The 17,699-nt window shown below is 44.8% G+C and overlaps 1 protein-coding gene across 6 annotated transcripts in view; it reads right to left on the bottom strand.

The window, feature by feature from the left end:
• Positions 1-17,699, bottom strand: part of LOC146867141 (uncharacterized) — a 799,234-nt gene that overhangs the window by 520,897 nt on the left and 260,638 nt on the right. For all 6 annotated transcript variants that reach the window (XM_085603589.1, XM_085603590.1, XM_085603591.1 and 3 more), the window contains exon 3: positions 5,970-6,097. In XM_085603589.1, the coding sequence (XP_085459715.1) occupies positions 5,970-6,097 (128 nt within the window). The remainder of the gene's footprint in view (positions 1-5,969; positions 6,098-17,699) is intronic.

Here is a 17,699-nt window from a genome sequence, read left to right as displayed (position 1 = left end):
TAAGTTCAGGCATAGCGACAGCTGTGTCCGCACATTCTGTGGTGATGAGCCCTTTATTAGCCAGTCGTCTAGGTAGGGATAGACGAAGACTCCTGCGCGCCTCAGAGCAGCCGCTACTACTGCCACGCATTTTGTGAATACTCGAGGAGCTGACTTCAGGCCAAATGGGAGGACTTTGAACTGATAGTGAGCGTTGCCTACCACAAACCTGAGAAATTTTCGATGATTCCTTAGGATGGGAATATGGAAATATGCATCCTGAAGGTCCAGTGAACACATCCAATCGCCCATCCGGAGAAGAGGATATATTTGGTGGAGCGCCAGCATGCGAAATTTTTCCTTTCTTATGTGCTTGTTCAGTATCCGTAGGTCTAAAATGGGTCTGAACTCCACCTTCACACTCCTCTTTTGGATGAGAAAATATCTGGAGTAAACTCCCTTTCCTCTCTGGTTTATGGGCACTTTCTCTATTGCAGATTTGAGTAGTAGCGTCGCTACCTCTTCTCTGAGCTGCTTTAGATGCTGGGATGACTTGACAGGAGGAATCGATGGGGGGTGACTTCTGAAACGAAGCGAGTACCCATGACGCAGTATATTGAGTACCCACTTGTCCTTTGTGATTGTCTGCCACTCTGGAAGATGATGCGCAACACTTCCTCCCACCGGAGCGGTGGACAGCATCGGAGGAAGCGGTTTCTCATTGCTTCCCCGGTGCTTTGTTTCCAGCATTAGACTGCCTGTTGTTACCTCGTCCCCTGGATGGCTTGCGGGACTGGTATTGCTGTTTCTTTTGACCTTGCTGGTCCTGGTTCTTTTGCCAATGAGGGGTTTGAACCCTCTGTTGGTAATTGCGCCTGTCATTTCCCTTGCGGCGTCGAAACTCTTTCCTCTTTTCAAGCCCGACTGCTTTCATGGTCTCCAGCTCTGCTTTCATACGGGCCATTTCCTCGTCTGCATGGGACCCAAAAAGAGAACTACCGGAGAAAGGCAGATTTAAAATTCTTGCCTGCGCTTCCGGTTTCAAGGCCGTCAATCTAAGCCAGGATGTTCTTCTGGCTGTGACTCCATGTGCATATTCATGCGCTGCCAGTGTTGCCCCATCCGCCGCTGCACTTATGATCTGGTTAGAAACCAGACTCCCCTCATGCAAAATCTCTTCAAAGTCCCGTCTGTCCTCTGATGGAACTTTTTCAATGAACCTCTGAAGAGAGTCCCATAGTGACCCATCATAGCGCCCCAGAAGCGCCGAGGCACTTGCCACCTTCAAGCTTGAGGATGCTGAGCCGCAAACTTTCCTCCCCCAGGAGTCTTGCGTTTTACTGTCCTTATCTGGTGGCACCGTTGAAGATCCAGCTACTGCATGCGTCTTTCTGGCAGCGGCGGTGATGACAGAGTCCGGTGGAGGATCTGTTTTAAGGAATAGCGGATCCTCCGGAGCTGGACGGTACTTTTTTAGAATTCTCGCCGGCGCCGTTTTGGTGGTTGCTGGCGTGAGAAAGATATCCATTACCGGTTGTAGCAAACCGGGGACTAATGGCAATAACGGGCGTGTCACTGTGCGTTCATGAAGAGTTTCAAAAATTATGGATGCGGTGGTCTCCTGAACCGGCATAGGGATATTTAATTTTGTAGCTCCTCTACACAACACTTCTTGAAATGTAGAAATATCATCTACCGGAGATACCCGAGAGGGTGGCGTCTCCGAGAGTGTCGGTGAATAATCCCTTTTGGATGATCTGGAAGAAGGGGAGGTAGAAGGGGTCCTACGGCGCCTTCTCTCTGATCTGGTCGACTCTCTTCTGAGGGAGGCAGACCTGGATCGCCTTCTTGGTGCTCGAGAGTGACTTCGGGATTCTCTTTCTCGAGATCTTGGTCTGATCGGTGTCGCTGGGAATACCACGCCCCTTATTCTTGTTAGCGATGCCTTTATTGCGTCTGGTACAGCAGGGTTCTGAGGCATCTCCCTTACGGGACTCTGAGGTACAGCATTGTCCTCCTCCTGCGAACTTTCTCTTGCAGGTACTGGAGATTGATGCACAAGCTCTGGTGATTCTGATCTTGAACCTGAGCCCTCTGATCCTGAAGGCGAGATAGATATGAGACGCGGTGACTCAGGAGTCGTATATATCAGTCTATGAGGAGATTTTCGCCTTGAGACTGGTCGAATCGTGAGGCGAATATGCGACACCTCCTGCGTACCCTCAACAGAGGGCTGCCTCGACGGTGATAGGCCTATCACCGGAGATCTTTGACTCGAATCTTCGAGGCTCCGAGCTTCTTGTCTCGACGTCGAGATTATCTTCGACGGAGGCTTCATGTACCTCACCAAAGCTTTGGAGACCTGTGAGGACGGAGGCACCTGCCTCGACGTCGACTCCGACGGAGGCACCTGCCTCGACGTCGACTCCGACGGAGGCACCTGCCTCGACGTCGACTCCGACGGAGGCCTCTGCCTCGACGTCGACTCCGACGGAGGCCTCTGCCTCGACGTCGACTGCGACGGAGGCTCCTGCCTCGACGTCGGCCCTGACGGAGGCGTCTGCCCCGACGTCACTCCTGACGGAGACTTTTGTCTCGACGTCGAATGCTCCGACGACGTCGAAAGCCTCTTCGCCGTCGAACGATGTTTCCTCGACGGCGATCTTGATCTTGACGGCGATCTTGGTCTCGACGTCGACTGTGGAGATCGCCTACGTACTTCTCGCGACGTCGAATGATGTCTCGCCGACCTCGACGTCGAACGATGTCTTTCTTTCGACGACGAACGATATCTCTGTGCAGACGTCGATCGATCTTCTCTTGACGTCGACAGATGCTTTTTCGACGTTGAACTGTGGCGCCGAGACCTCGACGCCGAGCTTTTAGATGCCGTCGACGTCGAACGCATCCGCTTCGACGCTGAATCTAAAGTCGACGACGATTTTCTCTTTGCAGCATGACTTCCCCTTGACTCCTCACCTCTCCGCGACGATCCCGCCGCTGGAGTCTTCGACGCCGAGCCCGACGTCGATGGGGAGCAAACAGGGACCAACTGCCTCGACGTCGACCGTTCTGCTAGGCCATACAGCCTAATCCTCTCCCTCTCCTTTAAAGTCCTTTTGGAAAGGTCTTCACAATGACGACATGTTGCTGGAGAGTGAGAGTCCGGCAGACAGATGATACACACCTCATGTGTGTCTGACGCAGCCTTCTTTTTTCCACAAGATGGGCATGGAACAAATAAAGAAGGCATTTTTCTGACAAAACGGCTGAAAAATCAGTCAGAAAAACACAGGATACTGACTTCCTCACAGAAGTTGTAAGAAGAAGTCCAAAAAAAATCTTAAAGTTGTAATAATTCTTGACTAAAGAGTCAAAAAAGAAGAGAGCTGAATTCCAGGGTCCTGACTGAAGGAGCCGGAAAGAACAACTGACCTAACTGTCACCCCTGAGGCATGATGGGATATGGAAGTCAGGGCTGCCTTAAAGGCACGGTGCCAGTTTTTACCTGTACAGGGCTTTTTAGTCTCTATGGTATTATATTGCAATGCAGCCTGCAGGCTGGCAATGTGTTGTACATCTGTGTTTTTCCACAGTTTGTTCTCTTTATTTTTTGCTTTCTCATGAGTGTTTACCTCATTAAAAAAAAAAAAAAAAAAAAAAAAAGAGATTTAGGTGTATTGTTATACCTTTATTTATATATATATATATATATATATATATATATATGTGTGTTATTGGATGTGTATATTTACATTGCCTAGCCTTTTATGGGAGCTGCATTTGCTTGGAAAAAATGATATATGTTTATACATATACAGAGCTGTATATATGTATGTTTTTTACATATATAATTTTATTATTTCCGGGGTCCCCGCACATGGGCGGGAATATTCAGTGCTTATGACTATTGATGAGGATCCCCTGGAAGAGAAGCTAGGTTATCGCCGTATTAAGGATATGGTAGATATATACAAGGCTAGATGTGTTGCCATAGCCCTTTACGTCGCAGGGGTTTGTGGCCAAAATCATAACCAGACAGTTCAGCTCGAAGAAAACTCTTTTAAAATGCCTTTTGTGTCTACCCCATCAGTATCTACCGAAATTATACACCATGAAGTAGGTATTAATTACCTATCGGATCAATCAAAGACCCTACTTTTGGATAAAAGTTACAGTATCCCCTGGCTCAAATATATTCGTGACTGGTTTAGTAACTTATTTAATCTTCAGATCAAGGGAAACCCAGGCGGATGACAACTATATCCAAACAGGAGATTAAGGATACCTTCTCAGCCCATCAAATAGAGACACGCAGGAGAGCGATAGGGAAACAACCTTCTCTTGTATTTTAACAACGGTCAGAGGAGATTTCAAGATTACTTGACAGCAGTGACTAGGCCCTCACACCGCTTTGTTCTGACCCAGTTGAGATAAGGTATAGTACATCACCTAGTTGCCTTTCCTACCATGGAAATGTGTCCGTCAACCCGATGCCCCTGCGATGGGCTATCAAAACAAAGCACCACACATTTTTTGCTACTCTAAGTTTTATATTCATTTTTAAGACGTTTTTATTTGAAACCGTTTTTAAAATTCAATGTGAGAACAACCCATGCTGCTATGAACTTACTGGTTACTCTTGATAATCCTGGAATATGCTTTTATGTTGCTTCTTTTATGCTAAAAACAATTGCTGCTAGGAAATCTATCATACTTGATAATTAATTGGTACTGATTTATGCATTGGATTTTGTTTTATACTGGTTAACTAATTGGACTGTTTTATGCACTGGATGTCTTATACATGTGCTTTTTAAAATCTTGTTTTTGCTTTTATGGTTGTTGTACATACCGAAAAAAGCTCTTTTGAATTGAACTGAACCAAGGACAACGTTTCTCTAATAATAAATGTATTCTCTACTTTAGGTTTCTAGTGAGCGTGGTTTGACACATGACCTTGATTTTTCAATATGCACTATTTGATTGCTGTTCTAAGATTGAGCAATTGTTCTTTTGACAATATGAATCTGTATTGGAAATTCCATCATGTATTGCCCCAAGATTTTTTGTCCAGAAGCATTTATAATTAGCAATCTGATCTCCCGTAACCGTGTTTATATTTGTGATTATGGCTTTTTTTGGTATGCACTATCGGTATTATAGATTGAGTTTGTTTCTAATGACAATATGTATTTGTATTGAAAACTTGATTGCCCATGGAGTTTTGGACACTACATTTTTATAATCTGTAATCAGGAAGAAGTATTGATTTTCCATTAGTCATGTTGTGTCATTTTTAAACACATTAGTTTGTAAATGTTTTGTCTCATTGACGTAGTCCTAGTATTAACTGACCAGGGTTGGTATTTCAGACATTGATGTATCTTAAGATCTGACAGTGATCATTTGGAATTACCAATACCATATGAGGCCATCAATTAACAGTCTCGAGGCAGGTGAATGGATGTTCCATTAAAACTCACTGAAACGCAAGTCTACGTTCTACTTGTCCAAAGTGGCTTGGCTTTACGAGAAGTAAAGTTGTGATGGACTGTTTCCTGTCTTCGTGTGAAGACCAACATTCTGCCACTCTGCCTTTGCTTTCAATTTTTGATTACTTCTTGAAATTTCTTTCTCTGTTGATGAGGCTTTTTCAATTCATTCATATTTTGATTTGCTTAAATGCTGAAATATAAAGTAGTTTAAAATTATAAAATAACATTTTAGTCTTTGTACACTGTATATATTATGTGTTGATTATGAATTAAAATATTTGTCTATACCTTCTGAGCTGACAATGAAATTTATGGCTAATGATTTATATTTATTGTTTTGATACCTATGAACCACTAAAACAATCAGACATTTTAGCAGTCATGATGGATACAGTTGAGGCTTAAGAGTTTTTGCATTTTGATGTACAACTTCTAGGCAGACCACAAAGGACAGAGAATGCATATTTGTTGAAAGCAACAGAATTTTCCTACCTGGTTGTTTAACCTTAGGTTCATCATCTTCATTCGAATAGTCATAGCTTCTTGATGAATCTCTCTTTTTCTTCTTTGTCACAGAAGTTCCATTTGATCTTAATTTCCGTTTTTTCGCACCGGAGGAGCTGAAAGATTGAAAAAGCTTGGGTGAAGCACCCCTGTCCAATCATTAACATGCATTGTCTCTACATCTTAGTTAATTTTAAGCTTGTCATATGCCCAGCCTTCTTTGCTTCTAAGCACCCTCCATAACGTATATTTGCTCATACATCCATAACAGCCTAAAGCAACATATTTACTACATAATACATAAATTGTTGGTCGCTATTTCATATACATGTATTCACACTATAAATATTTTCATAAAGTTGGAGTATATATACATTTCATACAGTTAATTCATAAATGTTGGTACACGTAGAAATATATTAGATGAATGTGCATGGAAATTCACAAGTTTCTATTCGTAAATGACCTCATGGATCAATTGGCAAACATTTTTCAAAATTAGGTAAAAAAATTAAAAATACTACTATACCTCGCCTGCTCAATGGCCTCTCTGCAAGATAGGAGCTATAGACTTTTCAGAAAGAGCATCAAGTACACTCTGCCAAGGTTACGGTTACATTGCTTCCTGCCTGGTTCTCTTGTGAACAGTGACAAAAACAGAGATGAAGACTGCCCTTGCCTACGGGCAGGCAGGAAATATAAAAATAAAATATACAAGAAGGTATGCATGTGTGCCATTGAAGAAATTTCTATTTCCACAAGAGTTTGTTGTTATGAGAGAGCGCGAGACAGAGAGACAGACCGAGAGAGAGACACACACGCACAGAGACACGAGAGAGAGAGAGAGAGAGACCAAGAGAGGGAGTGACCAAGAGAGGGAGTGACCGTGAGAGTGGGGGAGACAGAGAGAGAGAGGGGGGGGGGGGGGGATGGGAGACCGACGACCACGGCAACCATCTTTGCACTTAGAAACAGTACAGCACGTGTGGTGTCCAGGGCATTAAATACGAAAATCAAAATAATTAGGCCTGTAAAATTACCAGTGCCCTCCCCAGTATAAAAACATTAAAGCTCACAGTATGACGGGGTCAGAAGACTCCTACATAGAGGAGTAGGTCTCCTACATACCTGCTGACTAGGAGTTGTGCAGCAAGGCAGTAGATGCCTCTATACACTAGGCAGTATAGCTCCCCTCAAGAAGGAAAGGATGCGAAAGGCATACAAGTGCTTTGAGCCCTTCTCCCGGAAGAAAGACCTGCCCAGAACCTCTACTGTCACCCAACCTCAGGAGTTGCCTGGATTGGAGTCTACCATGGCGAGGAAAAACAGCAAACAGGAGTACAGAGTCAACCTGGATGCCTTCAATAGGCTCAAGGGAGCCTTTGTGTCCCATTTCATTACCGCAGGAGAGGAACTTACTACGTCTCCTACACCAGGGACCCATATTTCAGGAGCTTCTCGCCCCAAGGTCTTTAGTCCAGGCTCTCTGGAATCCATAGACTAGGATGATATTCAAGGGCACTCAGATGGGTATTTGAGGCAGGATAGACCAAGCCTCCCCTACAGCGGATAACCAAATTATGACAACTGAGGCCCCCACAAGACAGATCCCACTAAGCTCACATCAGGTATGCTGGACTGAAAGGACATTTGTACACCCCTGCTCTCTCAGGTGAAAATATCACTAAACAGTAAAATGGTTCTTCTCCTCCCAGCTCGCCTAAGATGGCAAAGATCAGGCACTATCCTGTTTCTCACCTTATACAACTCTCGATATAATCTCCACCTCAATTTTATGATTCATCTCAAACCGCATCCTACTACTCTTTCCAATGTACTACCCTATTTCTCACTCTGACTATGAAGCACGGCTCACGGAGACTGATACGCTGGTGACGGGAAAAGAACGCTTTCCTGCTTACCTCTCTCCCTGTCCCCTTCTTTATTTACAGAATGTGCCGTCGGAGCACTGTCTCTTTAATCCCATCTCTCTGCCGGATCATGTGACCGAGTCAGATGACCTGCTCGGATTCAAAAAGGAAGACGCTGAGGGAGGTGTGTTCTCATCTGGAGTTCGGCTAGAGGAGAACCGAGGATTCGGAGACGACTGCCGCCGCGAACAGACCTTCGTGGTGAGCCCTCAGCTGAGAGACCGGAGGATCGTCTCCAGGGAGGAAGAGCCACAACCAGAAGAAGTAGCGCGAGGTTCAGGAACCGAAGGAGGAGCTACAGACGGGACGCCGGACCCGATCCGGCAACGAGCGGAAGCCTGCCACGGCCCAGGTGGGTCATGGCTTAACAAGGTACGGGGACGCCTTGGGGCGGTCTGGGGTCGTACGCTCGAGAACCCTAAGGGAGGGGGTGCAAGAGGGGTGAGAGACTGATGAGCTCCGCTCTTGTGTAAAAGTGCGCCTGACTCACTGGTGACGGAATCGGGTGTTACTCCCTGGCACTCCCCTGCTTCCCGCGGACACAAAGAAAACGGACGTTACCCTTACCGGGTGTTCTCTTTTGTTTGTTTTTCCCCCACACGCTCTGCTGGGTCTCGACGAGCACTTGACGCCATAAGCCTGACCAAGGAAGACGACGAAGCATAAACACCCCCCCCCCCCTTTCCTCCAAAGGCAGAGAGGCCAGAAATTCGAGGACTAAAACTCCCATAATTCACTGTGTACGTTCAGAAATAAAGACCCTAGTAAAAATCTGATTCTCTTGTCCTGGTGTGCTTCTACACCACGCCACACTCACCCTATATCCTATCTCCACTCTCTCATTCATCCCAAACCCCATACCACTACTATGATCCCCAAGATAACCCTTTCTAGACTCTTCCCTCCTCTACCCCCCTAGCATCATCTCATACTACTTTAACCATTCAGATCGCCCAAACATGCCTTTCTATACCCTTCCCTCTGACTCTTTCCCCTCCACCTGGCCTTTAATCATCCCAAACCCCCTGCTATGAACTCCCCCCAAAAATAAATTCTTGACCCCTCCCTCTTCGGTCCCTTCTTCCCTTTTCTATCCCTCCACTATTCCTTTTCAATCCAACTAACATGTCCACCACTCACATTTTTCATATTTCCTTATACTAACCCCCCTCCACCTCCCCTGTACTCATCCCAAACCCCCCTCGTATGGCTAAAAACTACCTCCCCCAAATTCAATACCCCTCCCTTTTTTATCCCTCCACTATTCATTTTCAATCCAGACTAACATGTCCACCACTGAAATTAATTTCATATTTCCCTATATTAATTCAGCACTAATCCTTTATGGGTTCCGGAGTAGCATGCTACTCACCGAAAAGCGCTTCAACATCTAATAAGGGGTAGCAAGCCCTATCTAAATGCAAACTTTTTTGCCCTCTTCCATCCCTCCACTATCCTTCTTAATCCAAATAACAGACTAACATAACTACCGCTCAAATTACTTCATATTTCACTATACTAATTCACCACTAATCATTTATGGGTTCTGGAGTAGTTTGCTACTCGCCGAAAATGCTATTCAACCCCTTATCAGGGGTAGAAAGCACTATATAAATGGAAACCTTTTCCCTCTTCTATCCCTCCACTAACCTTCTAAATCCAAATAACTGACTAACATATCCACCACTCAAATTACTTTCATATTTTACTATACTAATTCAACACTAATCCTTTATGGGTTCTGGAATAACTTGCTACTCGCCGAAAAAGCGTTTTGATGCCTCGTTAGGGGGTAGTAAGTGCTATATAAATGCATTCACAATACAATTTATTAACAATTGTTCCTTTTGTTTATGGATAACCACCAGTGGAACAGATCCATTAGACTAGTATATTTTGGATCCCGATAATAATGATAAATTACTACCTGGAACAATTTCCAAAACAGAAGGACTTTTTACGTCGAGCCTATAGCACCGCAACGACCTCTTGGAGCTCACCAGCACTTTGCGCACAAGAGAGCAAGCTCGTGCTCGAAGTCCTGACATTCCATTGGCCTTTGCGTGCGTCTTCCTTAAAAGACAGCACGCAAGTGGGTAAAGGCGGGCACATGTCCCGCCTTTCCCAGCCAATGTAACCGCCCACGGCCTAAAGCTTGCAGTTACGCGCAAAGGCCACATCTGTTTTCAATTATCGTGCCCAGACGCGGTGCGATAATTTTTAACAAATGAGCTGCTCGTTTTATTCAATAGAGCGCGGTAATGCCTCCCTGCACAGAACACCCCTCCCACATCCCAGACATCAACCAGAGCGATGCTGTGGCTTGTTTCACTTTAATCACCGTGGCTCTCCTCCCATGTCCCAATCGCGCCAGTGTTTTTTTGCGCAGATTCTGCAAAACGGTAATTGCAGTGGCAACCTCGGAGCACAAACTTTGGTTCAAATTATCATTAGCTTGCTTGCATATTAAGTTGTCTTGTAGTTTTTGTCTGATTGTTTCTGTTTGGAATTTGTGATAAGAGTCGCTGTCATAGAGTTTCTTGTTTGAGGTTGTACTTTTATACATGGCAAACTCGACCCAAAGGTATTTGAGTGCTTTACAGGAGCACCAGTTACATAAATAAGGACGCATTCATTTTTCTTTCTTTTTTTTTGGTAGGCACGGGTAGAATAGAGATTTGCCCAGAATCACAGGATGTTGAGCGGACGCAGACACTCGCCTGGATCCCCAGCACCAGAGTCGGCTGCTCTGGTCGTTCGCTCTGGACAGCCTCCACAATGGCGATGGTCCTTCTGTGCTTGAGATCAGCTTTCCAAATTTGTATTTCTCCGAAAATAACCGACCCAGCTGCCTTTCAGACAATTGTTTAGTTTATTGTTATAAATATGGCCTGAACACCAATATTCGATTGTTTTAGTGAAGCAGTTTCTCTCAGTAGCAGTTCAAAAACACTGCACATTTTTGTGAGACATTGGCGGTATCGAAGAGCTGCGATTGCGATCTTTGTTGTTGTTTTCTGTGTTTAACTACACCTTAACGGTACTTCTTTTGTTATCGGCCCCGAGAAGATGAAACGCGGAATGGACTCACTCGGGATTCTATCCTGTGGCATGCAGCTTATGCTTAGGTTTCATCAGGAGGCGCATTAGCCCGGACTAGATTGCATGCACCGATGTGATATGCATTGCACGCACAGGGGTGTTACAGATTCCCTATCTCTAGCATTAAGTTAATTGGCAGGCAGCCTGGTGCCCAGGGGTACTGTGCCCTGCTGGCCAGTGTTGGGGATTCTGCAGGCAGGTGGTACAACCACCACGGGCACTTCTGAGGGAGCATGACGCCAGGCGTGCGGTTCAAGGTTACACAGCAGTACAACACCGCAGCAAACAGACACACGGGAACAAGCCAGGGGTGTGCTTCTGTCCGGGATGTAAGCCCACTCCACTCTGGTACAATTAGTTCTAAAGCATGTTTTCCATACTCTGTTACCTAAACTGCCTAATCGCGGAACGTTTGCATACTAAGTCCCAGCTCAGTTAATTTACACACTGCCCGATCTTGGGCACACGTGAAAAGTGATTAAATGCTCTGGTTGGGGCTAGAGAGCCATACGCTAAATGACTGGTCCCTTCACATGATGTGTGATCTAAGACAAGTCACTCTATGCCAGGGTCTTCTTTACTGGGGGTGGATGGCTTGTCGCCCACCAGACCCAGTCCATCGTTGTCAACAGCTACCTAAACTCTGCCATAATCGTGCCGAAATGTTTATTTGGAGCCATCGAAGCCGGCTCTGGGAGACTAGACCAGTAATTCTTAACCTAGAGTTCGCAGACCCCCGGGGCTCATCTAGCCCTACTCAGGGGGCCCACGACTGATTAGAAAATGAAATAATATTAGAAGGTTAATAAAGTATGGACATATAAAAAAGCGAAATTCAAAAATGTAAAACGCTCTGGAAATGTGAAAGAATTTGACATTGAAGGATATAAATGAAGATGGTAGAATTCTCTTGAATCGTGGAACCAGCAAAGGGACAGGGGATGTTGTCCGGTGGATGGAGGCCTCAACTGGAGCACTGGTGTGCACCACAAATAGAGCAAGAATTGGGAGCAAATACAAAACATTGTGTCCTGTAGTCTAGCATATCAGTTCATCTTTAAGAAATAAAATTACAGTTTGAAAAGTTCTAACCCTTCCATTAAAATTACGATTTCTGCTTGAATATTTCAAAAACTCCAACCATTGCATTAACACATTAAAATTCCGGTTTCTGCATGTTTTGTGTTTGTAAATTAAATAAAACATTTCATAGCTTTTTTATTTGATGTATCCTTGTTTCTGTATCTTTGTGTGTTGTTTTGGGGTTCAAGACATAGAAATAGCTTAGGTGTGGTGTCTCCGCCTCCCAGTAGTGAAGAAGAAGAAGAATATAGTTTTATTTGATTTCATAAAAAACCCATAAAAGGGTGGAAAACCACCATGAATAAAACTTACAAGGATATACATTATAATTATTTTTGTAAAAAATATAAAAAGTTAACATGTAAGCAGAACTTTCGAATGGTTTCAAAGCCAGATGTTCTAATACTGCATGAGTTGGTTAACAAGTTCTGCATTGGCCGCATTTTTTAAAAAGTTTATGGCTCTGCAGGACAATGGAATAGATGAGCCCGTAAGACAGTGAATCACTGCTGCTCTACAAGTTCCTTCCTAAAGAGCTCCCGAAGGCCCTTTTTGCGCGTTTCTGCCAAAGCAGGGCAGATGCATAGTAGGTGCAGTAAGGACTCATCCCAAGCTCCACACAGGCAGCATTCCTTTGATTGCCATACGTATTTCCATTTTGGGGTCAAGTCTTTTGATGGGTATGACCCAAGCCTTAAAGTAAAAAAAGGTTTTTTCTGGTACGAAAAGTGATCTAGCAGGTAGGATTGGGGTTGCAGCCTCTGGTATGACTGGATCACAGCCCAGGCGTGTTTGTTTTTTGCGAAGGCAGTTTTGTCTAGTAATATGGAATGCCGTTTTATGGCTTAGTTGACCAATAATTTAAAAGCGAAGTAGGTGGGAGTTGTAAGCCATGCCTCCTCCAACTTCAGTGCTGAGAAGGAGGCCTTCAAAGCTTCGAAGATTGAATTTTTGAAGCTGGCTTGCTTTTCGATCTCTGCCAACAATGATGTGCGGGTGTGTTTTCCTCTGCATCCCGCATCCTCCAATAATACTTGACTAATGTGCCTTGTTTGTCAGGGATCTGGTTTTTTAGACCATACTCAAGTCGAATTTGGGCTTGCGGAATGTGGCGGGGGATTGCAAACAGCTTCTTAAAAAGGATTGATTGTTCCAGGTTCAGGCCTATAGCATCCTTACCGTTCAGGATTTCTGTACCATTTGAGATAGAAGGCAGGAATTTTGCTGCTATAACCTTTAATAGGTGCCCAATGGAGCCACCTGCAAGTTTGTTTTTAAAAATTTTGAAGGCAAATTGCAGCGGTTTGGATTTCGTATGACCTTGGGACAGGTGAATCTTGAAGGTGAGTTTGTGATCAATTTGGAAGCGAAGGTATTTGTATGAATCCACCTCGGTCAAAGGTCGCTTGTCCAAAGTCCAAGTAAATTTGCGGTCGGCTGGACCGAGGTGGTACAGGCTCTGAGTTCTGTGATTAATCGTTGCAAGCCAATTGGCGTTTGTGCCAGTAAGACTATGTCATCCGCGTATTGAAGGCTGGGTGTGGAAGTTGTGCCAAGTTTCGGAGGGTCACATTGGATTGACCGAAGGTGCTCATCCAGGTCACCGGTGTAAATGTTAAAAAGGCACGGTGCCAACACACACCCTTGTTTTAGCCCATTGAGTGTGTGGATCTTGTTAGTAATGCTGAGTCTATCTCCTTTCCTAATCTGGACCCACGTCTGGGAATACAGATTAATTATGGCCTCCAGCAACTTAGCTGGGACACCCCAGTTGCGCATTTTTACCCATAGCTTGGCTCTTGAAACCTTGTCAAAGGCCGCTTTAAGGTCGATAAAACATACGTAGAGTGGCCTTGATTTTCTAAGGGCTTGAATGGCCATGAGTGTTACTGCGGAAATGTTTGTCAGGGTGCCCATCCCAGCCCTAAATCCTGTTTGCGTTGGGGGAATAAGGTTTGTTCGCACCACCCAGTCCTCTAAATCTACCAGCAAGTTTGAAGCGTAGATTTTAGCCTCCACATCAATTAACGCGATCAATCTGTAATTTGCAGGATCGGAACGAGAACCCGATTTATGTATTGGGCTTAAAATACTTTCCCTCCAAGAGTCAGGGATCATGTTGAAAGTTAGAATGTTCGAGAAAAGAGGAGACAAATGATCTGCCCAGAATCGTGGGTTGTGCCGAAACAAGGCATTTGGGAGGTTGTTAGGCCCAGGGGTGCCCTCAGATCTTAATTTTTTTATTATTTTCAGTACTTGTTCTTTGAGGATCCGTGGGGGAAAGTCTGAATCAGAGGGAGAATCGTTTTTCGTTAAATCTCTAACGGTAGCTCCGTTGCTAAATTGGAAACCGCAATCAGCAATGCCTGGGGAAGAGATTTCATTATATAGTGATTCGATGTGGGCTCTCCATGTATCCTCCATGATGTTCGAGTTATAGTGTCAGTTCCTGCCGTTTGTTAACTGGTTAATGATTTCCCAGAAAAGCTTGAAGTCTCTTTGTTTGCAAGAGTAATGGAGTTTCGCCGAGAGAGGTTCCTGGAATACTTTCTTGGCCACCATGATGTCTCTTTTAAGGTCTTTTCTGGCTTTGTAAATTAAAAGCAATTGGTCTTTGGTAGAAGGTGAGCCCTGTGTTCTTAGTTTTCGTAGGTTTTTGTTCAGTTGTTGTTTTTAGATTCTGAGGCTTTTGGTGAACCATGCTGCCCCCAACAGTATACCTGCTTTTTTGCCAGTAGCCGGTTTAGACCATTTTAATTCAATGGTGAATGTCTCCCAGGCCCAAATGCTGGATGGTTCGAATTTGGATTTCTCCAAGATGCTAAGATGCTGATGCATGTTTCCATGAAGTCACTTATATTATCCTTTTTCCAAATGAGGCATTTGAGATTATAACAGTGGAGTTCTTGAGGTTTTGCGTTAATAAGAATTGGATTTGTGTTATTTCTTAGGAGTGTGAAGGATTGCGGTTGATGGTCACTCTCTGCTCTGTCCAGGATTTGTAAGTTTGTAATCTGGGGAGCGAGATTATGATCTATGAAAGAATAGTCAATGATAGAGGCTGACTTTTGAGTGACCCTTGTGTATGCCGCTGGGGTGTCAGTCGGGCTGTGCCCATTAAGCATTCGCAGTGAAAGTTCGTACAGATGAACTGCGCATTGCTTGCCGACAGTGTCATGTCGAGTTTTAGCCAGAGTGTGCCGCCTGGTACCATTTGTTTCTTGCAATAAAGACATGTTAAAGTCGCCTGACAAAATGATGTTCGCGTCGGGGCAAGCAAGTTTTAAGGTGGCAAGTGAGGCTAATAAGTGGTCAATGCTTGCCCGTTTTTGTTTGGATGCAGGATGAATGTAAATATTAATGATCAATAGACTGTTGGAAGACGGATTGTCAAGTTTGACGCATAACAGCCAGGGGGAATCGAGGTCTATGGCGACGGTGAGTCCAGAAATATCGGTTGAGATGAAGATGGAGATGCCCCCTTTTGCTCTCCCTTGATTAGTCCCCTTTATGGCCAGATTCTTAAATTCCTTATAACCTACTAGGGGAGTAGATTTTATTAGCCAGGTTTCTTGGAAGAGGAGTATTTTATACTGTATAATAAACTCCATGAAGTCAAGATCTTCTCATTTCATCCTGAGGCCAAACACGTTCCAGGAGCAAATTTGGTAGCCTTTGAATGAATTTGTGGTAACTTGTGGATTTTTTCATGCCCCGGCTTGGAAGATTCCAGGCTTGTTAGAGTGCCGGGGTCCAATGGGCTGACTGACTTCAGGATGAACAAAGGTGATTGTGATTGTCCTGGCCTTGGAATCTATGCCTGAGAGGGGGCTTCGATTATCCGGGCCTTTGGCACCTTTTAACAGGCCCACTGGAAGTTTAGGCATGTGCAATGGACTGGGATAACATAGTGGGGGGGGGGTCGTTTTTTATCTCAATGCCCCATTTTTCGAATGTGACCCTCTGCTGCCAGATTTGCTCAGTGACGAGGGAGTCGGTGAACGTGGCGGTGGTTGATTCTTGGAGTTCCTCTGAATGCTGATTCTGATAGAAACCTATAATTTCAATGTCCCTGGAGTTAATGTGGCTCAAAGTGGGCTGTGCCTTGAATAACTTCAACAGAACACTTCTGTTAAGGAAGTCATGGTTGCCCCTTGAGACATAGTGAGGAATGAAGACCAATTTTTTATTATTTGGGAAGATCTCAAACTGAGGCGAGCATTCAGAGCCATGTTCCATTTTGGTTACTCCCTCTGTAAGCCCTGGAGGCGTCAACGGCAAATGCGGAGAGACATTAGTATTGTCTTGTGTTGGAGTTTTATTAGCCTTTATGTTTGTGGTGACGTTGCGTCCCGGACTTGGCTTATCAGTTTTTTTTCAATTTTTCCGAAATTACGACAGTCTTTCCAGGCGTTATCCTTTAGCATGTTTTCCTCACTGGGGCACATTGTAGTTGGGATAGTGCGGTTTAGTCCGGGACGAAAATACTGAATTTGCTGTTTGTTTAAACGAGGTGTTAGGATGTTACTTCTCTTTCTTCGTTGGTGGTTTAAATAAACTGTATAGATTATCTGGCAACGTTTGTTTAATTTTAGTATAATTTGGACTGCTGAGTGTAGCGACGGAATCAAGTGGGGCAATTAGGGATTCCTTGTTGCTTCCAAAATATTTGGGACCTCATCATTGATGTTATATTTCCTTCCCTCTTCTGGTTGGACAGTAATTACGTTAATTGAATGACTTGGTTGTTTACTTTTTCTCGCTTTTCTAAGACGTTTTTTCTCCCTCTTTGTTGGTATAATCGGCCTTCCAAGAGATTGATCATTATTATCGGAAATTTGACAGGCCGAGGTATTCGGATTTTCATGGGCATTTGCAGCCAGAGATGCAAATGTATTTTCGAAGATTGACGTTGAAGATGGGCCCGTGCTGCCGATAAGTTGTCCTCCGTGGGCCTAGGGCGTGCCGTATCCTTTACCTATAGGTCCTCGTGAACTTTCCCTGCCTTGGGAGAATTATTTAAAAGGGCTTCCTTAGTGGTGCAACAAACAAATGATGGACGGAATGCTGACAATGCAGACATTCTCCCCCAGTCAAGAGATCTGGGTTAAATCCATCGTTCTTTTGCCCACTACGCCACCCCAGTTTAGACATGGCCATATGCAAATCAGTCTTGACCCTGTGCCTCATGGGAACAGTCCAGCCCGAACTGCCAAGCCATGTCTTCCCTGGACCGGAATCAAGCATCCTTGGACCGGTTTCTGGCTATCAGCCGTCATCAGCCAGGATAGCTTGACTCCAGTGGCGTAGTGAGCACGGGTCCCACGTCTGGGAATACCCATCCCACTTAGGGCGAAAAGCGTTACAACAAACAAATGATGGACGGAATGCTGACAATGCAGACATTCTCCCCCAGTCAAGAGATCTGGGTTAAATCCATCGTTCTTTTGCCCACTACGCCACCCCAGTTTAGACATGGCCATATGCAAATCAGTCTTGACCCTGTGCCTCATGGGAACAGTCCAGCCCGAACTGCCAAGCCATGTCTTCCCTGGACCGGAATCAAGCATCCTAGGACCGGTTTCTGGCTATCAGCCGTCAT

Source organism: Triturus cristatus, chromosome 1_2 (genome assembly GCF_964204655.1).
Source record: "Triturus cristatus chromosome 1_2, aTriCri1.1, whole genome shotgun sequence".
NCBI classification, from domain to species: domain Eukaryota; kingdom Metazoa; phylum Chordata; class Amphibia; order Caudata; family Salamandridae; genus Triturus; species Triturus cristatus.
The sequence above is the reverse complement of the archived record's forward strand: the minus strand, read 5'-3'. Positions and strand labels throughout refer to the sequence as shown.